Here is a 23,535-nt window from a genome sequence, read left to right as displayed (position 1 = left end):
TAATGTTTAACAGCGGGCCAGATCACAGCTGACTTCACATTGCCTCCAACCTTTATAAAAATGAAATAAATATATAATTATATTTAAATAAAAAAATCATCAAATTTACGCAGATTTATTAGCCTTTGATTAAGTTAATAAGATAGATACTTATCAATGTTAAGTTAGTAAATATATGTATTCTTTGGCGTTACACGCTCTGGTCACACTGGTCCGAGGTACAATGGGCATCGCGCTTGTTGTGGAGCAGCCCCCCTTTCAAAGCTTAAATTTTAACAGCTGAGCGCGGACGTTTCGCTGCTCCCCGGAAAACGCGAATAAGCATTAAGCGCAAATTCGAAACGAGACGTTGGAGTAGTTGGCTGGGGAGTTGGTATCGCTCGTCATCGGCGTCAGTGTTTTTCGTCCGCCGCTTGCTATCCACCCCCAATCGCCCACCCCGTCCGGGAGTGTTTTCGGGACTTTTATTTTCTTGAATGAAAACCTTTCGTATCCTGTAGTGGGAGAACGCGGCTAGGTTGTTGGAGACCCACAGAATGCACTCGCTGCCCGGACAGTTCATGAGAATTTGACATTTAGGCAGAAACCACAACAAAAACTAGCTGCAGAGCTGCAGAGAGGGGCTGAAGTTTTTGCTTTTATATTTTGGCGTGGGCTAGGATTGGAGGACGGACACACCCACCCGAAAAACAAAGTGGTCCACAGCCATACAGTATAGAAGGCTTGTGTGCTTTGCAAGCCCGAGTGCCAAGTGCCAGTGTGTGAGTGGTGTGTTTGCGAGGAAGGGACTCGGAGCCGGTTTCGCAACTTAATTGACAAAGCAAACAAAAGCCAACAAACATTCAGAAATCATAAATGCAGGCACCGAGCGATACGATACACATCCCATGAATACGGCCCGCTGCTATAGCCTGGCAGAGATGCTGCTATAATTAGCTCTCCGGATTCCTGTGCAGTCCCACGCACCCAGCAACATGGTCATCGTCGTCCGAGCCCCTACCCGCCGCCTCGGCCCTCTCAGAGTGGCTCAACTCCTGCCCCTGGCCCTGGGCCTCTGCTCCTGGCTGCTAATCGCTGCCGCCACTGCCCACAACTGTCAGCACCAGCATCCGAAGGCCCATGAGGTGAGTTCCAATGAATCCCTATACGAATCCCGAATCCAATTAGAGCGTGAAAGCGAAAGTGTGTTGTTGTGGTTTCCTGGCAACCAGAAATCTGTCAAGCCTTGAACGGTTTAACAAAAGGACATTCCAGAGTCCTTCAAGCCCAGAGAAATTCAAAACAAGGAACTGCTTCAAAAATCGATATTGTACTTCCAAATGGAATTCACTTTTATTAATAAATAAAAATAATAAAAACAAAATTAAAATTAAATCATTAAACTTGAAAAAGCATCTCTCTTAATTACTGAAAAATTCGTGGAAAACTGGGGATTTGCGGCGGTGGAAAATTAGGAAAATGTCCCCAGCAGGCACATCATTGATTCTTTCTGTTCTCGAATTTCCTTCTGGCTGTGTGTGTCCTTTGTGCTCATTAGAGCAAGCTCCTAATTGGTCCTGGCTTCACGGGAAATTCATAATTGATTGGAGCCCGCCGCGGAACGGCATAATTAGAGGCCCCAGTGTGCCATGGTTCTCCATGATTCCCACATAGCCTCCAACACGACATAGCCTCCAAATGAGAAACAGAAGTAGAAAATGATTCTGAAACAATAACAGCATTGGCAACCACAACTTATTGACTAATTCCGAAAGATAATCGTATGCGCATTCGAGATCCAGATCATGCAATGTGGTCGGTGTTCAGGTGGTGCCCGTGGCGGCTACTAGCCCGATGTGGTTACCCAACCGCCTCCACCTGCAGCGTCTAAGAGCGGCTGCTTAGGGTTTAATGTCAGAGGCTGTCCGCCAACTTGTTGCATTTGCGATAATTTCCACTTCCAGCCCCGGGGGACCTCGAGTTGTTTTTGTTTTAAGGTTCATTTTTTATTTCTGCTTTCCAATCAACGACATTTTTTAATTGGCGCGTCGTCGCCGCAAATAGAGGTCGCCGTCAATTGCGCAAGGGGGGAATTTACATGACTACCCTACCCGGGCAAGGGGTAAAGTCGGCTCTGGTTGCTTTGAAATCCCCATAAAGTACATACTTGAGGTTAAAGCTAATTATTATATACTAGTCTGTAAAGTTTAGAGGCTATATTAGCTAACAGAGATTAGAAAATCCCCTAAGGTTTCCATCCTTCTCAGCCCTGGCGACTGGGAAGTTAACTCAGCCCCTGTCTAATGACTTAGTCGAGGTCGCCCGGCCAGTAATTAATTAAATTATCCGTAACTGGAGCTGTTGTAAACTCGAAAACAAGTCAGTGTCACTGGCCGCAGACTCCCTCCAAACCTTATCGTTCTTCGCCGACCCGTCGTCGCTCATCCAGATTGAAATTCATCCTGTCATGAACACAGATTGAACGACAAGTAGACGTATTAAATAAATAAATGCGGGCCGAGTCCACTGATCCCCCAGCGTGTTGTAAACCGGTCCAGTTCGAGCCAAGCACTCAATTCTAATTAGGCTTTTATAAATTGCGGAAGGCAGGGGCGGCGACAACGAGCCCCACAATGGGAAAGAGTCCCAAATTGAATCATTTGTCACGTTGCCCGGGCAGTGGGTTCTGGGCTGGCAGTGATGCTACGGACTGTACTCGCAACTGACTGGATAAGCGGATAAGCTTTCCTCACTTTTAGGAGATTAAGTTCGTTATTGAATATAAAAATGACAAATCTTTGATTATAAAAGCACCTGGGATTAAAGGGAGCTGAGTCGGGTTACAGGTCAGGTGTACTCCTGTTAGTGTAGTACTTACCCAACAGATTTTAAATGCAAATGCAGGTGCACTTGCACTACTTGCTTTACAAGCTATATCCCACATTTACATTTTGAGTGGATAGGTGTCTATCCGGACCTATCCGACGGTTCTCGCCCCCATCCATTCCTCACGATTAAATATTTATCAACCCGTCGAAACAAACGGCAAACAATCGAAGAGATACCTGCCACAAAAGTTGCGACAGAAGCCATTCACGAAACTCTAGAGCTCCTCCTGGAAGGGGAAGCGGGTCTTGAAGAAGCCCTGGGAGTCTTCTTTAAAAGCTGGGTGGGTGAAAACATTTCTGACTGGCAGCCTCATTGATTGGATTGCAAGCTTAATTGGCGAATTACGTGTTCGAGTTACGCAGCTACAGGTGAGCTTCGCGAAGTCAACTTTTTACTAAATGGAAACTGTCAGTAGTCAGTAATCAGTTATGAAGAGGTTTCTATGGCTACCTTCTACCTTATACGACAAATTATATCTTCTTTTGTTTCTCAGAAGAGTGACAACTGTAGGACTTAACTAGAAAGTGAGAAACTGTAACAGTAGCATTTATCTGCCGTTCCATTCAATTAAAACTTTGAAAGCAGCAGCCACTATTAGCATCTGTAGGAGTACTAGTTGCCGTGGCAATCGCAGACACAGTAATCGCCGCAAATAGACGCCACTAAAAATCTGGAATTTATCTCCGGCGAACGGAGGAAACACGTTTATGAAGCGAATGCCAAACGCAATCGCAGTGCGGCCTGACGACGACGCCGCTTCAGGGCCATTAAACGAAAACTGTTTTGAAACAAAACCCAACTGCCAACTGGCAACAAGTAATTTCAGGCGACTGTCTCCGTCTCCAGCAGGAAAACAACAGCTCCTCTTTGGTTTCCTGGGAAGAGCCCCCAGGGTCGTTGGGCGGTCGAGTCCTTGTGTAAGTGCAGGATTGGGTCTGGGGCAAGACACCATCATCCAATTTCAGTTCCATTCATTCTGAGCTTGTGCAATCCCACAACGTGCCATTTGCTGACTTTCAGTGTCCCTGGTCCGGAGCAGACGTGCCTCCCCCTGATTTAATGGCTGGCTAATTGGACCTTCTCGAATAATTGGCATAGGAAACAGAGTGTTTGTTTTCAGGCTTTAAAGATTGATTCATTAGATGGACTATTTATTCCGCAGCTAGAACAGATCCCAATTATTCAATTCGACTTATTGAGTTGGCGGCGCAAATAATCACTCGATGAGCTGCTGTTCCTAGATTAGCCTCTCCTATCCGCTCCACAATTTTAATTAAGTAACCCACAGCCGGTCGACACCTTTAGTTTTGCGGTCAAACGGTGAGGTAACGCGCCAATCGAGCAAAAATAATCGGCATGCGGCTTCGGATGAGTCAGAAACAGGCAGGCGGGCGAAAGAGCTCCACCAGCAGCATGCAAATGGCCATCGGCAAAGCCCGGCTACCAACCAAGAGAGTGGAGCAGTTCCAACCAGCTGAATCCGAGAGGGAGAGTGCCTGGCCTGGCTGGCCAACGAAAGTGAAAGCCCAAACAAAACGAGCAAACGAAAGCCCGGCTTCGATTGATCTGCCGAACTTGAGCGAGCGTTGAACGCCAGGTGACAGTCATGGGGAACGGGAGGCTCACGACACTGAAAGAAAATATTTCCTTTCTAAAGATAGGAATCTATGGATTTATAGCGATAGGGAATTGATGTACAAATCATTGAAGCTAATAGGTTTTTTAATTGGATAAATACTAAGAAATATATAAACATAGTACGGGACCATATGGCCATTCCAGCCATTTCGGAAGAGGTTCATGGGGAAACTTGAGAAAAATGCTAAAAATATTTCGATGATGTACATATTTTGATGCAAATTTATAGGAAATTAATTTACAAATCGATTAAGGTATTATATTTTTCTTCAGGATCTGGTATATATTTTCAAAGAAATAGACTAATCAGATAGCCTTAGAGGCCATGTCACTCACATCGCGGTAGGGGACTATCAGGAAATTTTAAAAAAATTTAAAAAATATTTCAATAAAAGGTTTTGATGCACATCGATAGGGAATCAATGTAGAAATCGTTTGAGGTATTAGGCTTAAAGATCTGATATATATTGCCAAAGATATAGGCATCACAGTGGGCCCTATATGACATACCACGCATTTTGGAAGAAACCCCACAGAAAATTTGACAAAAAATCTAAAAAATATTTTTATGAAAGGTTTTGATGCAGATAGAAAGTAAATCGATCTACAAATCAATTAAGGTATTCCGCTCAAGGATGGGTTGTGAATTGGCAAAGATATAGACATCACAGTGAGCCATATAGATCATACTATACCCTTCGGAAGGGGTCCAATAGAAATTTTGACAAAAAATGTGAAATATATTTCGATGAAAGGTTTTAATGCAGATTGATGGGCAATCGATATTCAAATAGCTAAAGCTGTTTCTGTCAAGGATTGAATACATCTCTATAAAGATATAGCCATCGCAATGGGACATATTGGGCCATAGTAGTATAATTTACTCCCCTGCATAGCCAACTAATGTCTATCGTGTCCCTTATTTAAATTGCCAAATCAACCCACTTTCCCAACACACAATTAAAAATGGAAACAGGTCTTTGGATATTATCTCAAATAAACAAAAGCATGATAAATGGGGAATTTATAATGTGGCTGGGGTTCATCAACACTTGAATATTTATTCGCGTTTCATTGATTTAATGCAGTTGTTTTATTTTCCGATTTATTGATTTTGCAATCTTGGCAATGACCTTTGAATAAATGTTTATCAAGACTTTTTATTGAATATTTTTGGAAAGTTTTCGCAATTGACTTTTTTAAAACAAATGACTAAACTCTGCAGGCTTTATAGTCTCTAGCTTCCGATTCCGATTTAACAATTTGGTGGTTAGCCAAGTCGGTAAAAAAGTTACGATTGTTTCTCTCCGTGCCTCCCAGCTCTGCGGAAGAGAGTGTAAAGTGAGTGAGCGATGAAGACGCAAACCCCCGGGAGGGGGGATATCAACAGACATTATGACTGCCCCGGCCGACAGACGTAAATAATTACCCAACCGCCGTCGATGATCGATTCCCGCGCCCAAATTAGCATGCGCATGCGCAACTGGACGGGCCTCATAATCCGGACCCCCCGAGCCACCTTCGGGCCATAGAGCCACTGTGCGTGGCTTGCAGTTTGGCTATTTGTGGCACCTCGCCCATCTGTTTGCCTGAAAAGTAAATACGGGAGGCGATCAGGCGGCTCGGGCGCCGGCGCAGCCAACTGTGCCAAATCCGAGCATTTCTCTTCGAGCTTTTCGTTTTTTTTTGGTTTTTTTTCAAATTGTTACCGTTTCTGGCTTAAACGTGAGTCGCATGGCCAAAAGCTGCGACTGGACACGCTTGAAAGTGGCCCACAAACCGACAAAAATTTGTTTGCCATCTCGGATGTGTGTTAGTATGCAGGCCGGTTGGGGATTACGTCTTATAGCCGATTGGGTAAGTCCATCTGCCTTCGAGCCGTGCTTAGAAAGTGTGGCCATAAATGGTTTTCCCTTTGGTTTAAATCCTGGCCATAAATTCTATCTACTAACAAGGAAAAACGATACTGAAATTAAATATTCCCTCTGTCCTAAAATCCTCTTTGATGATGGCTTATGTTTTTGTCAGAATTTTAATAAAGTGCTCTTTCAAAACCCCTCATTTATAGGCTTAATTGATTTATAAATCATTTAAAATATTCAATTAATCCCCCACCTCTGACACCTTTTAAATATATGTCTCTGGGGCTAGGCTATTATGAAAACAGCCCAGCCATTAGTGATTGCAGTCACTCGTCTGTTAACGGTTCGCTTCACAATGCATCTGGGTTGCAAGTGGCATGTTGCATTAATGCCGCAAGTTATTGACACCTATAGCTATAGCTGCCAATATCCCGCCCCTCCCCTCCCCCCTGCTCATTGCCTGTCAAATGGTACTTTGTGCGTCATCATCTTTCACCTGCCAAACGCTCCTAAGATGATTCGTCGTTGTTTCTTAAACGACTTTTCGATGCACTCGACCGCAGAAGGGCGGGGGACACTGCTCCGAGCTCTGGGCACGATCAATGTGAAGATCGTACATTATGTTGCTCATATCTCGTTTTTTCGAGGGTCGTTGTCACGATTAATGCCGGCTCTGGAGATATATCTCTTGACGGCTTAAGCTCCGTTTGCTTTATCGCATCGGCAGATGGCACTGGCAGGGCGGAGTACGAGAGGGGGACTGTCATCGGGAGTGGACTAGCACATCAACCAGGCACGTGACAGGAAGACTAATAGCCATTCAAGATGGGGTTGTCTATGGGCTTACAATTAGGCTTTCGGATAAATTTTAGTCGTTTTTGAGATAATTATTATTGTAAACAATGATGTTCGCAAACTAAGCCAACAATGACAGACAGATAATGTCACGATTCATGGTGTCTCCGCGAGCCGCTGATCCCAAGTCATTAGAGCTTCGATGACTTTGATATGATCTCCGGTTGGTGTCGCACCCTCGGCACTTGGCTGGAGCCACGCCACTGATGGCTTAGCTCATGGCTTCGATTCAATGCCAAACTCTTTTGTCAGATCGCCATTGCCGCAACTATTGTTGTTCTTTGGCCAAATGGGGGAATGTACTGAGCCGGGCTCGCGCAGGTGTCTCGACTTTGGCATTTAGCCGTCGGGTCGCACTCCCCAGTGAGAACTCCTCGCCAATCTTTTCCCACCAGGGGGACTCTGCACTCTGCATTCTGAAGCCCCAATTAAGGGGGCTAAGCTGTCTGCCGATTCAGGCGCAAACATATGTGCAAATTAGCTTTATTACCATTTCAATTGGCTTTGTCGATGGCGATGCTTTTGAAGCCACTGCCTTTCACTCACTGGCTGGATGGAATGGCTGTGTCTGGCTTTTGATGTCTGATGTCCCTTTGTCTTCGTAGATGAAAGCCCCCGTTCTCCCCACCCGAGAGAAGGGCTTCCAAGAACACTCCCAGCCCGCCAATAGCCCTCCTTGAGGTCCTTGGCAGATAAGCTGGCTCTAAATTAGGACAGTGTTTATTTTAAAGCAGAGGTCGGCACGGCCCTATCTCGGGGGCATAGGAAATTTCTCTGCCCGAGCTCTGCCACACACACACAGTATACATGTGTGAAACGTCATGCACACAGCCTACTTTCTGCTATTCGTTACTAACACTAATGCGGTAAAATCATAACAATGTATTGGGGTGCCGATCCCTGTTTTAAAGCATCAACCAGCCTGAAAATTGTGGGGCATTATTCGGAATGATACAAAAACCGACTCCCTTCCACTTGATGAATATATTTCTGGCCGCACTCGAGCGTATCTCTGGGATGCCGTCGACCAATTTATGCTGACGAGTGTCAAGTGCTTTGTCTATCTGGCTGCCAGCAGATTATCTCCGGGGGCAGGGCCATGCATATTCAACGAAGTCGTCTAATTTATTCCTAATAATTGGCACCGATTGCACAATGGGGCCAAAATAATTGGCACACCAGCAGTAACTGAAACAGAAACAAGTCACAGGCACAGGCCAAAGGGAAAATAGCCAAAAATACAAGCCCGCAAATCATTGACATTTGGATGTGCCAATCGTTCGACATTTTGGCGGGCAATTTAAAATTAATTTCCCTGCAATTTGGGGAGCCCAATTACCGCGACGGAGCTGCCTTCTGCGGCCTTTGTCTGATTTGTCTGACAACATGTCGTCATTTAAGAGTTAACAACAAATTTCGCTTTCGTTTGGCTCCGCTGGCTGATGGCTTACTCTTGATAGCCAACTCCCTTTCTACCCCAATCTCACTTTCTGCTACCAATTTTGATATCTCTGGCTCGTTTATAGGTCGTCCATGGCGTGCGCATCCAACTGGCTGATGACTTGGACGGGGAGTCCGCCGGAGAGCCGCGGGATCCAGCCAGGCATAGCGTGCGGCGGCGCAGCGTGGCCGCCGAGCAACCGCTGCGGATTCTGCTCGTCTACGATGACTCCGTCTACAGGTGAGTGTTCCAGCTATGCACTGAGAGATTTGCATGTGGGTTCGGCCAGATTAAGCTCCGAAAAACTATTAAAAATTTGTAAATCAAGGTTTATGGATAATTAGTCGAATAAAATAGCAGCTGCATTGCATACTAATTTTCTCCAAGTGCAGTGCTCCGCTCCAGCTCGAAAGATTGCCTTTAATTGCGCTTTAATGGCAGCCAGCCAAGCAGACAAACACGAAAAAGCAACAACAGCCCACCACCTGACTTGGCCGAATGTCAAGTTAACATAAAAGCGAAAAATAACTCACTAACGTTTTGCTCTGGCCATGCACCGTTACCGTTACTGCCACACTCGCTGGGTTGGGTAACAGTTCGGGCCCGCTCCAAAATTGGTTAGCCGAGTGTGTGCTGGTGGAGTGCTAGCCGGTGTGTGCGCAATTTGTCCAAATCAGAGGTGTCTCCTAAGGTTAGCCCCATCGATTGCTCCATCCGGCACTTGGCAGGTGGCTTCGATCGAATCGATTGATCGGATCGGAGGACAAGGTCGGCAGGAAAGTGGCAACAGTCCCACTTGACTCTAATTTTGGGTTTTTTATTTCGCTTTCAATTAATAAGTCAGTAGCGGAAAGGCGACTCTAACAGGTGCTAACAGGTACACAATTAGCCCGATGCCTAAGCCAACAACCAGGTAGTGAGTGGGTTTGTATCGTGACCTTCGGGTAAAAGTTGTTTGTTTAGCTTCCATTAAATAGGGGGATATAGATACTTAAACCTCATGAATATTTGGAATATCCGACTTGTGATAATCTGCTTCAAGTTGGCTAGTTAGAAGCTGTTTATGCTGAGCAAGTAATTGAGGCTTTCTTGGTAATAGGAAATAGGCTTACAAGGACCCACAAAGGACTAGCTAGGATTCCTATTAACAGGAGGTGCTCCAAAGCTGATTTATGTATTTGTAAGGGTGAAAGCATCAACAATGCAATTCGAGTGAATTCCAGAAATTCGAGATTTATTTGATATCCAAATGCCATGCTCTGCTGCCCCTCTGAAATCATTCTGAAGGGCCTTCACTCTGGCTCTTGAAATCTAATAAACAAAATATTTCCTCACTACTTTCAGGTTGGAGGAGGAGAAGTTCAATTTAATAAATGTGAGTAAACATACCTAGCTTTTTGGGCTTCAGTGCTAAGGAATTTAATTAAATCCTTTCTCCAGGACACTGTGCTACCGGAAGCCGTGCAGTTTTGGGAACAGGCGCTGATGGTGCGGGAGACGAAGGGAGTCATCCGGCTCAATAGGTGAGTTCCCATCCAAGAGCTTAATAATTCAAGACTGCAATTTGCGATTTTTTTTAGAAAGTGCGACAGCACCCAGGTGTACGTGAAGAATGGCCATACCCACTGCATCGACCACTGCAAGGCAACGACCATGTGCGGAGAGGTCCAGGTTCCCAACGAGCACTTGGATGTGAGTATAGCCTGATGACGTCTAGGCGCCCCTTGAACTTCAACGAACTTTCCACACTTCAAGCCAGAAAAGCAAGAACGTTTCTTGTGAAAAACTATGACCTTGGCTGAAGTAAATGTTGTCCAGCAAAAAGTTCTTAAAATTCAAACTGGTTTCCACCAAAGGCCGTTGATTAATAGCCGCTTTGGTTTTCAATTATCCACGGCCAGGAAAAACTGGTTCACATTTAAAAATATTGTTTCTTACCAAACTATACTCACCATTGATTCAAAGGAACCTTATTTTTAACCCAAATTCTTATGTAGGTCTGCAGGGTCTGCAACGCCACTGGGCAGAACTGCCGGGTCGACAGCAGCACCCAACCGGGGGATGGCATAGAGAACGCCGACTTTGTTTTCTACGTCTCGGCTCGCCAGACCCAGCGATGCTTCAAGGGACTGACGGTGGCCTATGCGGCGCACTGTCAACAGGAGGCCCTGCTGGACCGTCCCATCGCCGGGCACGCCAATCTCTGCCCGGACAGCATTAGCACGAAGCCGCAGGAGCTTCAAACGCTGATCTCCACCGTGAAGCACGAGATTCTGCACGCCCTGGGCTTCTCCGTCAGCTTGTACGCCTTCTTCCGGGACGATGAGGGCAAGCCCCGGACTCCCCGCAAGTCGGACACCGGCAAACCGTACCTGAACGAGAAGTAAGTAGATGACACACATTTTCGAGGCACAATCTAATCGGGAACTTCTCCATCAGGCTGCAGATTCATCAATGGAGCAACCAGACGATCCGCAAGGTGGTACGAGAGAACTGGTCCGTGCGAGGCGGCCACGTCCACAAGGTGGTGGACATGATGGTCACTCCGCGGGTGGTGGCCGAGGTGCGCAACCACTTTGGGTGCGATAAGCTGGAGGGAGCTGAGCTGGAGGACCAGGGTGGCGAGGGCACCGCCCTCACCCACTGGGAAAAACGTATCCTCGAGAACGAGGCTATGACGGGCACGCACACCCAGTCGCCGGTCTTTTCAAGAATCACGCTGGCCCTGATGGAGGACTCTGGCTGGTACCGCGCCAACTACTCCATGGCCACGCCCCTCTCCTGGGGCAAAGGCCTGGGATGTGCGTTCGCGATGCGCAGCTGCAAGGACTGGATACAGATGAATCATGCTAGAGGTCGTTCCATACATCCTTTCTGCTCCAAGGTGAAGCAGGATCCCCTGCAAACCGAGTGCACGGACGACCGTAACTCGGTGGCCCTGTGCAACCTCATACGCCATGAGTTTGAGCTGCCGAAGGGATACCAAAACTTCGACAGCCTCAACCATGTGAAGGATGGCGACGAGGGCTTTTACGGGGGATCTGTTTCCCTGGCTGACCACTGTCCCTACATCCAGGAGTTCACCTGGCGCAGCAAGAACGTGATAGTGCGCGGATCTCACTGTCGCTTCATGGAGAACAATCCTAGTAAGTTTTATAAGACATCAGGGGTTAATCTTTACTAATATTTCTCCGTCTATCTCTATCAGAGCCCGAGAAGAACTTCGCTTTGGAGAGCTACGGCGAAGGTGCCAAGTGCTTCGACCACAGCGAGTCCATGTGGGAGGAGCGCTCCTGCCACCAGACCCGCGAGTGGCAGCACTGGGGCAGTGGCTGCTACAAGTACGACTGCTTCGACGGCAGGCTGCACATCCTGGTCGGGAACTACAGCTACAAGTGCTCCTTCCCCGGGCAGAAGCTCTCCATCCGGATCGCTGCGAACGGATGGCTGCACAAGGGGGCCATCATGTGTCCTCCGTGCCACGAGCTATGTGCGGAGCAGTTCGCCGCCGAGGGAAAGCAGTGTCGACCCGGCGAAGAGCCCGATCCGCTCAACAAGTACCCGCGCGACAATCTCGCCTGTGGAGCAGGCAGCGAGCTCAAGCGTTCTATGGCCATAATCAGTACCGCCCTCTTCTGTCTGGGCCTCAGATGGGCATTCAGTTAGATGGATGATCCCTCGGTCCTGCGGGGCGGTTTTAACGCTGTCTGTGTATTTTAGAGAAATTTGTACATTTTAGCTGTAGGATATAAGCTCAATTTTTCTAAGTTTGTGTAGATTGTGTAAGTCAGAGGTTCTCCAGTGTGGTGTGGGTCGATTTTTTGGGCGAGCAAGCGTTGAGGAGGAAGAGAAGTATTGGCGCAACTCTTAGTTTATAATAATCAGCTCAAATTAATTGAAATATTTCGTGTAAATCGACCTGAGTACCTAATAATTAGCAATCGTAATTCCTAATTATAATTTGTCCATCCCAAAAATGTGATCTTTGCTAAGTGTGTCTGCGGATTTTATTTAAAATCTTAAGGAAACCTAAGGACAGTTCCGAGTTCTCTAATACTGATCTGAACATTCCAAAGCTTATTGCAAACAATACTTGATATTAGGGGATTCGCCGGCATCCCCCTCGCGAATTGTTAAAAATCTTTGTTATTTATTACGTCTAATGTTTTCGAAATCGTTTAGTTTCCTTATTATTTTTTATTTTCAATTAATTCTCCCCTATTTCAGCTGCCTATCAAGCATTTAAGAAGTTTTGTAAACCTAGCCCTCAAATAATAAAGTGTAGCCCCTAAGATTTTAAAACATTGTGAATATACCGAGTAACCCATGTAAATGTAAAACGTTGTATTTTTATTGCGACTGCCTGGAATACTTAGGAAAAGGCTAGCTCCTGCACGAGCTCGTAGACGATAACATCATCCGGGTTTTTTGATGGGGATGGGGTGGTCAGCACTGGACTTTTGCTGGCAATTTTCTTCGCTTTGCTGCGTTTGGCTGGGGTCTTGATGAGCTTGGACCTGGAATAGTTTTAACTTAGTAAATAGAACAGAAGATTGCCTGGGCCACTTACGCCTTGGTCAGTTCGTCCATCAGGGGCAGGAGAGTGGACCGAGATATTCCCCTCTTCTCCTCTTCGGCCAGCTCCTCAGGATGAGTCTGCCGCTTGTGCGACCGGCAGTTGGATCCATTCGAGAAGTCCCTGCCGCAGAAGTTGCACTTGTACGGTCGAATGCCAGTGTGCAAAATGAGATGGGACTTCAGGGTCTTGCTTCTCTTGAACGAGGCGCCGCAGACATCGCACTTGAATTGCCTTTCGTCCGAATGGACCAACTTGTGTTTGTTGAATGTTCTGCGGGTCTTGAGCTTCATCCCACATATGGTGCACTCGTAAATGTTGGAGCTGTGAATGTCGGAATGGATCTGGAAAACATTGTATATCATTAACTGAAATTTCTTATAGGCCAGTGGTTGCAGTACCTTTAATCTCGCCTTGTTCTTAAACCTCCGGCGGCAAACCGGGCACTCGAAGGGGCAGTCGTCGGTGTGAACAAGCTTGTGCTCCTTGAGTCCGGTTAGATACTTGAAGCCCTTGCCGCAAAGAGCGCATTCGTACGGCTTGATCTGCTTGTGGACTCCCTCTATATGCCTCTTCAGCGTGCCCACCGTGGTGAAGTTCTTATTGCAGTGCGGGCAGCAGTTGTCCTGTTTCTCTTTGCTAGACTGGTGGGTGCGATAGTGAGCATTTAACTGGGAAGCCCTACTAAAGCTCAAACCGCACTGATCACATTCGAGCTGCGGCGATTCCGACGGTGGTGTGTGGTGGATCTCTTCCATGTGGCGTTGAAAGGCCTGATAAATAAAAGGTCATTAATTTGATTATATTTATTTTTTATCCATGAATGTACTTTGTGCTTTTTGTAGGTTTTGCTGCAAATGTTACACTTGTATGTGGTTGGTTCATACAATGGCTCTTCCTCTTCCTCATCCTCATCCTCGTCCTCATCTTCCTCTATTATTAGGCCTAGATCTTCCAAAAATTCGTCCTCATCTGAAACACTCTCGTTTGGTTTCATTGCCACTTGACCGTCAGCTTTAATGTTCTCCTCCATATCAATAATCTCCGACTCTTTGAACTCTTCATCTTCAAAATGTGCATCCTCTTCGTCTTCTATGTAATCTAGAGTTCCCATTTCCTCAGAGGCCTCCACCTCCAGCTCAGCGACAAGCTCCTCTAGTTTTCGAGCCCCATCGCTGGTCTTTAGGGGCTCCGACTCCTCAACTGCGCGGGACATAACATGCTTCCACTCGCTGGAGACCAAGCCGCACTCCGTTCGGAGGCTCTCAAAATTTGCTGAGGTTCCTGGATTTAGGTTTGACAGCTTGTTGAAAAGCGTCTGAACACGGCGGACTCTCTCTGAGAATTCGATAAGGCGCTCTATCAAGGTGAAACACTCGGTGCACAGATGATTGCTCAGCTCGTCCTCCTGTTTAATCTGAAAGGTTTAGTCCGTTGTGAGATCTAAACAACCAATAATTGAGGAATAATTGCATACATCCACCCAAAAGTACTTTCCAATGGCCATTGCCAGTGTATTCGACCAAGATTCTCCTTCGTCCTTCGGATAGTAAGCGTTTCTGTTGTTGGGATGATCCTTGGCGCAAAGGCGGCACCAACGGCGCCAGATTGTAGCATCACTAGAAGGCGACTCGGTTCCTGGTAGGCTGGACATTTCATGGACTCATTTAAATCTGTTTTGTTTTGTTAAATATCGAGGGCTGGCAAGCGTGGGGTAACCAGGGATGCAACAAAGATTGATTGCAGTATTTTCAAAGGAAAAGGTAAATAAATAAGTAAAATTATATTTCATTTTTCAAACTATTTTTTTGTTATATTATTTACCTCTAGTATTCCATTTATTGGAAAGATATTTGTTTTAATATATAAGCTTTAAAGAAACTAAATTATTTAGTATTATTGGCAACTATCGATAAATACTAACGTGTTTTTCCACCCCTGGTAGAAAACCATGGCGTTTTTTTTATTTAAATGGAAAAATAAACCTGGAGCTTTAAAACGTAATATTTTTGTTTGCAAAATCTTTTTTTGATTTATAGTTATTGGCTGTACATATATACATATTGATATACGTTTATGGTAGACTATATAGAGTGGCCGCTAAGAACTGTGGCATACTTTTTGGAAATAATGTACTTGGTGGAAAAAGTCGCATGCGATAATTTGTTTAGTTCCATTTGGGGATCCCCAGTTAATATTATTAAAAACACATTGACAATTTTCATTTGACTTTTCAATAACATTATTTATTTTAGCCATTTACAAAAGAACTTATGTTTATAAAATGTAAATCACTTTCTACTTATACATTAGTATTTGTTATTAACTGCGTTAATTTGTGTCCACGCTCACTTAAGCTCAAGCTCGTTTCGAACGTCTAGTTTATGAGCATTCTTGTAAATGTCCGTAAATCTGCATATCCTCAATTTCAGCGGCATATACTATATCGTATAGGTATTCAGCTTATAAGCCTAGGTAGTTAAATAATGCACTAACGACTTAAACTATCAAACAAAAAAATACTATGCTTCACTTCAACTGCCATTAATGGCATCCTCCGACTTCATCGTCGAACTTGGGACGAGTTCTCCGCCAGCCAGGAGGTCGGCACTGGAGGGGATTTCTGGTAGATTCGCTTGAGGCACTGGAACAGCCACTGGGATAACCGGGACCAAGGGCACGGCCGTAGGATCCACTCCAGGGGCCGTGCTTATAGTCCTGGCCAGATTTTTTTGTTGGCGCATCAGCTTCTCCTTTTCGCGAGCAGCCTTCAGCTTCTCGAAATCATCGCCCTCGTCCACTTCCGGCTCGGCAGCTCCCGCATTGACCAGAAGGTCTTGCGAAGCCCGCAGATCGATATTTTCCACTGGAAAGTAATAAGATCGTTATTAGTAAGATAAATTATAAAACAAAGGTCAATAAATGAGAAGGACGCAACGTGCAGGGTCTAATGCTAGGCGGGGTAAGGATATTAATATGATTTTTGGAGTAACGGGGTTAACGACTAATTACTCGGTTATCCAGAAACCCCTAGGTGGTAGGCTAAGCTGGGGTTAGTAATCAAAAACGTGGGCAGCGCCTCATAAAAACACATGCCAATAGGTTTTAAAATTAGAACCAACAAACGAAACAAGTTCAGGTATTTTAAAATTTTCTACCAATTAATGGAAACGGAAATACAAAGTCAACAAAAGAAACTTAGGAAAGTAAAACGACTCAGTTTTGTAAATTCTAAGAGTTACTAAGAGTTCTAATCATAAATAACTACGTTTTTTTTAACAATACCCTAAAGAAATAATTTTTTGAAATGGAAATCGTAAAACACCTGCTGGAAAACAGAACAAAGGCTTCAACAAATAAAAAAACAGCAACTAGTACAGAGTTGAGCAAGCTAAAGAATTCAACAATGTTAATGGGGCCAATTGATGAGAACTTTGAACTTTACCGGGCGTGATGAACCACCTGAAAACCTGCGGGGCATCGGGCCTCTCTTTAAAAAGTTCCCGAATTGAAAATTGTTGAAAATGAAGATAATTGTTAAAATGAGTTCTTAAGAAGCGTGGGTAGAGGCACTCCGACCGGAGTAGGATCTTCGACTTACCCGTCTCCCGGCTGGCAGCATTCTGGGGATCGTACAGGGACTTGGAGCTATCTCCCACGGGGGAACTGGGTGCCGTGGCGGCCGTGGAGAGCATAGACGGGCTTCCACCGGCGGGAGCCGATGTGCTGAGCAGGGCGTCCACGCCACCGGGCGGGAACAGAGTGGGCTCGTACTGGGATTGGGCTCGGCTGTAGGTTGGAGGCCTTTGTGGTATGTCGACGGGTTCGGAGTGGGCAGGAGGAGGTTGCAGGGGGGCAGTTCCTGCGGACGTAGACGTCGGAGCAAAGATATCCATGATATTCGGGCGCGGTTCGTTGGCTCTCATGGACGTAATGGTGGCCTGCTCGTCCACCTCCTCGATGACCTGCTGGGTAATTCTCAAGCTGCCCGGCGGTTTTCCTGCCGATGTCGCTGATCCCACATTGCCGGTGAGGCTGGCTGAACTGGCGCTGGCTGGGAAACGGTAGGGTTTCTGGTCCTCACTGGGCGTGGCCGATCCCGGCCTGCTATCGTCGCGACTCAGGAATCGCTTAAGCGCCGAGGCCACAGTGTTCACCCGGGAAAGGGTGCCCGAAACACTAACCAGCGACGGCGAGGAGCCAAGTCGCATCTTTCCGTTGCCCGCCGAGAAGTGTATGCCACTGGCATCATCCGCCTGATGAGGGAAAGGAGGTGAATTAGTAAACATTACAACTAAGGATTCGTAGTGTGTTTTTAGTTCCGCTGTGCTCGGATTACCGGATACCCGTTAAAAAGTGCGCTCTTTCATTGCAGCAGAAAGCGTTTGGAAATCGTGCAGTGCAAGGTGCAGTTAGACACTTAATAGGCTGTAGGCAGACAGTTGGAATCAAAAGTTAGTAGGCAGTTTCTTAAGCGTAGGGAGACACAACACCGTTCTTAGATTAGGGTTACAGAGGAGAGGGCCCAGTGAAAGTTTAGAGATAGGTTGGTTAAACAGGAAGGGTACTTACATAGCTCTTAAGGTAGGTCTAAGAGTAAAGTTAAACAACTATTGGTTTCTTAAGATTTAGGTTAATTTTATAGTAGTGATTTGATTCTATATCTTTCCGAACCTTCACCAAGCCCTTCTCTTGGGTCTTAATTAACAAAAATTTATACATTTATAGTTAGGTTTATAACTACCAAGCACCGCTGTGATTCAGAATGCCAATATGTATGAACGAAGTGGTTGTCCACCAATGAAATGTCAGAGAAAAAGAGGTTAGAAACTTTTGATTTCGAATTAGATTTCTGATTAGTCTCGACGGGATCGAGAGATGATGTTCAATTTGGAAGGACCAATTGAGAGTTGTCAGGTGCCAATGCTTCGTAACGCTAGGAAATGCGACCAACGTTCTGATTCTAACCTCCTCATCTGGCGAGCCCTTTGGGAAATCATAGGTAACGGACTGCACGCTTTGCGGCAGCTCGGATTGCCCCGAGACCTGAACCGGAGTCGTACCCGGCGGTTTTACATCCGGAGCGGCGGCGGTGTTGCCGCCGTTAGTATTACCAACCATTTCATCGATGCGAACGCTGGACATGTTCGAGGGCATGGCCGCGTTCTTGGGCACCTCGATCTTGGCAGTGGACGGTTCTGGGTGGTTTTCGCGGAACCTCTCAGCGGCAATGGTGTAGGGCAGCTCGTTGGGGAACACCTCGTCCCAGTACTGATCCTTCAGCAGCTCCGGATGGTCGTGGTGCATCTCGTCAACGATCAGATAGGAGACTTGCAGATTACGGTCCACCATCCAGTTTACCTGCAAGGATCAGCTAGTTAGTTTAATATTTTTGAAAGCGAAATCAGGACGAACCTCGAAATCGTCATCATCCTCGCCGAAAGGATTGATCAGAGACTCGGCCACCTTGAGCCATCCCATGTAGAAGAAGAACTGCAGCGTGGTGAAGACTGGGAAGTACAGGTCCACCTTGTTCAAGGTGGAGGTGTTGCCCACCATCTTGCCGTCGGTCCACTGCTTGCCCATGCAGCACGTCAGGAAGTAGGAGTAGACCGCCAGGGTGACCACCTGGGTGTACACCAGGGGCACACTGATCGTGTCGTAGCTGATGAGCAGGCCGCACTGGCCTCGGAACTTGTTCAGCTCGTCGATGATCGTCTTCACGGCGAAATCGTCTCGGATGCGACCCTCTTTCCTGGCTCTTGTGATGATGCTGGCGGCCCAGACGATGGGCAGCCAGTGCTTCGAAGGTCTCGGGAAGGCCTTGTTCATGGTCTCGATGATGGTCCGCTCGTTGTCGTTGAGAAGGCCGGCCTCCACCAGGTTGTTCAGACCGGGGAACCGCTTTTTCACCCTCGGGGAGACGTTGGCCAGGACCATGGTAAGGCAGAGGCAGACGTATCGCATGATTGTGCGCCGCATCACACGACCTCGTTCGTCCTGGCCATGAACATTGGAGCTGACAAAGACTGCAATGGGGTCTGGCCAGGGAATGGAGGTGTACTGGTTCCACCACCGGGTCATCACAATGGACACATAGAAGCCCAGAACGAATGAAAGCGGGATCAGTTCGCTGTAGCTGTCGCAGTACATAACAATGGCTTCGAAGGTACTGCAAATGGAATGGTTTGTTGAAAATATGTCTTAAGATCCATATTGTTGTTGTCTTACGTTTTTTGGGCATCGTTTAGGGCAAAGCGATACACCATGTTGATCGCATAGTAAATAGTTAGGAAGGCCAGCAGATCCAGCCACACTAGCTTGTAGATACTTCCTCTCCATCTGCAACAAAGTAATTGGGATTAGGAACTTGAAAACTGCTGGCCAATTAATAAACACTAGTCCAACACTCCAGATACTCGTACATCAGACTGTATAAATAGACTCCTACGTAAACTAATCAGCATATGATTGGCTCGTATCAGCAATAATTATAGGCATTATACTCCGCGTAAAGCCGCGATCCAGATTCGGCACTTGACTCGCTCTGCCCTTGATAGTGTATGCCTTCCTATAATTCTTCCTACGGAACCTGTCGGAATTTTTGGCCACTTGTCGTTGACACGGAAACGTCATAAAAACGAAATATGTATATATTTTTGGGTTACTGGCAGAAATATTTGCGCTTCGTCGTGACGACCAGACGACAGTATTTATAAACCTTATCAGATGAATAATGCGTGATATAATGAAACAATCGGACGATATCTTGGAACTAGGAGTAGGTCCAAAACAATAACAGAGTTTATGATTTTTGAGCTGTGAGCCAGCCCCTTAGGGAGAATAGAACTGAATCATGGTGGGAGATTCCCCTTCCAATACTAGCTAGTTAGTCCCTATCCGATATCGACAGCGGTTTTATTGGATCATCAAACTGGCAGCCCCCTGATTAGTTTTAGAGGCATAACCACAGAGTCCATTATCAGGAAAACGCGTGGGGGAAAGCTGTATCCCCCCTCGGCTCATTACTCTTTCATTAAATTATAATTCAGACAACAAGCCGTGACAGATGTCGGACGTATGAGAACACGAGTCTAGATTAGATGGCTAGCCAAGGGAGGGTGGGGGAGTAGTCGCAATTGCAGTGAGCTTTTGCGAAGGAAAGTGGAAAAGTTCTATAATTTGCATCGGTTGCAATTGAGTCGCCGGGCTGGCTATCCCCTCCAATTGTCCGGAGTGTGTCAATGCTCTATAATTAGCAAACGGCTAACAAGTTCCCACCGGGCTCACACTAAGCAGCTATATCTGTGGAGTACATAAGCGGCTAACTCGAACTCACCTGAGCAGTAACTTGAGAAAGCAGCCAAAGCCCCGGCAAGTGGCCACTTCACCTGTGTACGTAATTGTCATTTTTAGCCTTTATTTTCGGTTCCTCCTCCAAATTAGCTTGTTTGCTGCTCTACTCCGTACATGAGATTATTTTTATCGCATCTGGCACATTCTTGGCTGGTCTGTAGAAGAGAGGAGTGTAGATCAGAAAGGTTATGTAATTGCTCATGGCGGTTCCAGGAATCGCTGACAAGGTAACAAGGTACTAGTGGTAATGCAATTTGAAATTCTAAAATCGATTTTTCTTACAATTAGACATGCAACGACAAATGTAGAAAGCCTGTCGGGTGGGACAATTGATGTGCATTTAACATTTAGCTGAAATGCAACAGTAGTTTCCCGATTATATTAATTGCTGCAATTTACAAAGAGCTCAGCTCAGCTGGTGCATGTTCAGATACAAATGTATCTCTATCTGCTCCACTCAGATCGTTTCGCGTGTGGGCGATGTCAGAGTCAAGTGTGAGTGGCTCTCGGGCGGTCTCCATTTGATTCGGAGAGGTGTCACCGGGGGTCAGCCTCCAGCTCGATTAGATACCAATTAGCCAAGCAAACACTGCTCGAGAATCGAATGCCACCACCAAGGGAATCACATTATGTACTAACGTCGACAAGATGAGCTCACTGAGCGAGGAAAATATACGTATATCTGAAAAGGCGTCGAATTCTGCGAACCCGCTCAGCTAATGATCAAAAATCACACCACGAACTGGGCTCTGAGTACCGGAACCGTCCGTACTACCAAGAGCGAGCCGGGTCTGGCCCATGTGATCCCACTGTTTGGGAAATCATGACATCATTCAATGGCTTTACGGGCTGGCTAGGTATGCTCAGCTTAAAAGTGATCGCTCATTTGAGTATATATTTAGTTCGGTTTACTTTTGGAATGGCTCATAAAACACATTTGTATATAAAGTGACGTAGTACTCAGTCTGGGGTCTGCCAAGGTTACTCATCGGGCTGCAGGGCTCTGACGGTGATTATTTTTCCATAAATTCTTTAAAAAAATTGTTAGAAAAGCCTGCTGGCTTATCACTCCCTTTTTGTTCTCGAATAGCAGGCGCATGAGCGTTTTAAATGTTGGGTAAATAAACTGAGAGTGCGATAAGAATGAGACTTTCAACTGGATATACATATAGAGGGCATAAACGGAAAGTTAATTATCAGCCAGACAGAGAGTGGGCAAAACAAGATTTTTTTTAGACAAAGCCACTAGTCCTTAAAACAGGGTAGCTCTGAGGCCAAACCCTTCGATCCATTTCCAATAACGGAGGGTGATACTCGAAAGATAAATCAACTCGCTGTCTCCTTTGTCCAATGAGATTGTTTATTAAAAATGATATCAATGAGCTGGATTCAGAGGAACTGACCTCTTCCCTTGTTTGCTTGAATGCATTTCGTTTATGGTCACAATATTTGCCCAGCAAGCGTGGAAACTTTCAACGACAACATTGTTGACCTATAAAGACAAATAATTCGGCCAAGCACACAATATAGCTATAGAGCTTTGTAACTGGAATGCGATTGCTTTTGTCATTACACTCCGCATTAGCATAATATTCGATATTCCTTACACTGAATGAAACTTGACGGCACAACATTCGAATTCAAATGGCCGAGGTTAATGACATTTTTGAGTGCGAGAGCTGTCAGTGGGCCAGAAAGGCGCGTGGCTAAATTTAAATTATTCTCGGAGGAGAGCTCATTGCATTTTATGAAGATTCTCGAACTGTAGCCTAAGGCAAGTTGAGTAACTTGGGTAATGAATAACCAAGAAAATAATTAAAATTGAACTATCAAAGTCAAAGATAAAACTTATAATGGTAGTGAGTCGCATTAGAATGAATCACAGAGACGATAACCCCACCGAGAATGATGCTTCCTCTCTACGCACTTGGACTTATGACACCAAATCATAATTTGTTTTGATTCTCATTCCTCTGGGGAGATTGCAACTGCAAAGCCGGATGAGTCACTATACACTGTGTATACTACATACAATATCATATCTGCAAGTATATATAGAAGGGCATTGTTTCGACTCTCGGCTATTTCGGAAGTTTCAATCGATTTTGAAGTCCCCCCCAGTCACGCGGTTTCAAATGCTGTGTGTAGTTGCTGGCTTTTCAGTGATTTTAGTTGTGCACTGTTATTAAATCGCGCCACGGTCACTTACACTTACATCGTGTTTACATACCACTATTTTTGCATGTTGTTGCCTCAACCCACGGCACGCAAGGCGTCACAACAACAGAGTTAACGAATTCACAGGTAGCCCGGAGGTAGAAGGGCCACCAACACAATCACAGAAACAGAAGCAAGAACGTCGTCGTCTCTCTTTATGTAGTTTCTTCATGTAGTTTCTTCACTTGGCCTTTATGCTCCACTATTTTGCTTTGCCGCCGAACTTCTTTCGCGCTCACACTTAACACACACAGACAGACAGACAGACTCTAGCGTGGGGCGGCCATTCAAGAAAATGGCACCTCGGACCGGAGGAGCTGAGTTTTCGCTTCCGCACTCGACGACCGACTCTTTGAAATTGAAACTGCTTCGCGAAAATCATTCGACGACAGCTGTGCTGAACTCGAGTGCGAATTGTGGGAGAGTCGGAGCGGGCTGAGAGCGCGAGAGCCATCTAAACTAGTTTCCGAAGAGAGTAGAAGATAAGCCGGAGCCAGGTGGGGATTTCTGCAAAATGGGTCGTCTCTGAAAGGAGTTTTCTTTTAAAGTCTTTAATGGGGCGTATACTTAATAAATGTATATTAGGAATTATAATTGTTGAAATAAAAATAATATTCCCTATTTTTATTTTTGAGTATCAGTATGTATTTATAAAGTCTGTAATTGTATTGCTTGTTGGTAATTATCCAGGTGCGCCTGACGGAACACCTTTAAAAAGCAGT

General features: G+C 45.8%; 3 protein-coding genes across 7 annotated transcripts; 1 reads left to right on the top strand and 2 right to left on the bottom strand.

Annotated features, from left to right (window-relative positions):
- Positions 1-219: 219 nt before the first annotated feature.
- On the top strand, positions 220-13,004 carry Invadolysin (leishmanolysin-like peptidase, invadolysin). Its single transcript, XM_017235840.3, has 8 exons — positions 220-1,124; positions 8,750-8,904; positions 10,009-10,039; positions 10,105-10,187; positions 10,245-10,356; positions 10,662-11,047; positions 11,104-11,810; positions 11,873-13,004. The coding sequence occupies exons 1-8, from the start codon at positions 975-977 to the stop codon at positions 12,328-12,330; spliced, it is 2,082 nt and encodes a 693-aa protein (XP_017091329.2). The 5' UTR covers positions 220-974; the 3' UTR covers positions 12,331-13,004.
- Positions 12,994-14,955, bottom strand: LOC108121609 (zinc finger protein weckle). The gene is made up of 5 exons (XM_017235841.3): positions 14,718-14,955; positions 14,070-14,657; positions 13,642-14,013; positions 13,235-13,584; positions 12,994-13,181 (listed from the first exon to the last, which is right to left on the bottom strand). Exons 1-5 carry the CDS (start codon positions 14,892-14,894, stop codon positions 13,037-13,039), a joined length of 1,632 nt encoding a protein of 543 aa, XP_017091330.2. The 5' UTR covers positions 14,895-14,955; the 3' UTR covers positions 12,994-13,036.
- Positions 14,956-15,458: 503 nt separating this feature from the next.
- Best1 (Bestrophin 1) lies at positions 15,459-23,157 on the bottom strand. Of its 5 annotated transcripts, none has more exons than XM_070281337.1 (8): positions 22,812-23,157; positions 20,580-20,751; positions 19,472-19,582; positions 18,656-19,412; positions 18,209-18,601; positions 16,842-17,496; positions 16,686-16,730; positions 15,459-16,106 (listed from the first exon to the last, which is right to left on the bottom strand). In XM_070281337.1, exons 2-8 carry the CDS (start codon positions 20,648-20,650, stop codon positions 15,775-15,777), a joined length of 2,364 nt encoding a protein of 787 aa, XP_070137438.1. In that variant the 5' UTR covers positions 20,651-20,751; positions 22,812-23,157; the 3' UTR covers positions 15,459-15,774. The 5 variants fall into 5 exon arrangements, with proteins under 5 accessions (XP_070137438.1, XP_017091341.2, XP_070137440.1 ...); XM_017235852.3 differs by having other exon boundaries at positions 22,827-23,157; XM_070281339.1 differs by having other exon boundaries at positions 18,359-18,601; positions 22,827-23,157.
- Between the last annotated feature and the right edge of the window lie 378 nt (positions 23,158-23,535).

The sequence above is a fragment of the Drosophila bipectinata genome, chromosome 3R, assembly GCF_030179905.1.
Source record: "Drosophila bipectinata strain 14024-0381.07 chromosome 3R, DbipHiC1v2, whole genome shotgun sequence".
Lineage (NCBI taxonomy): Eukaryota > Metazoa > Arthropoda > Insecta > Diptera > Drosophilidae > Drosophila > Drosophila bipectinata.
This window is presented reverse-complemented; position numbering and strand designations above follow the sequence as displayed.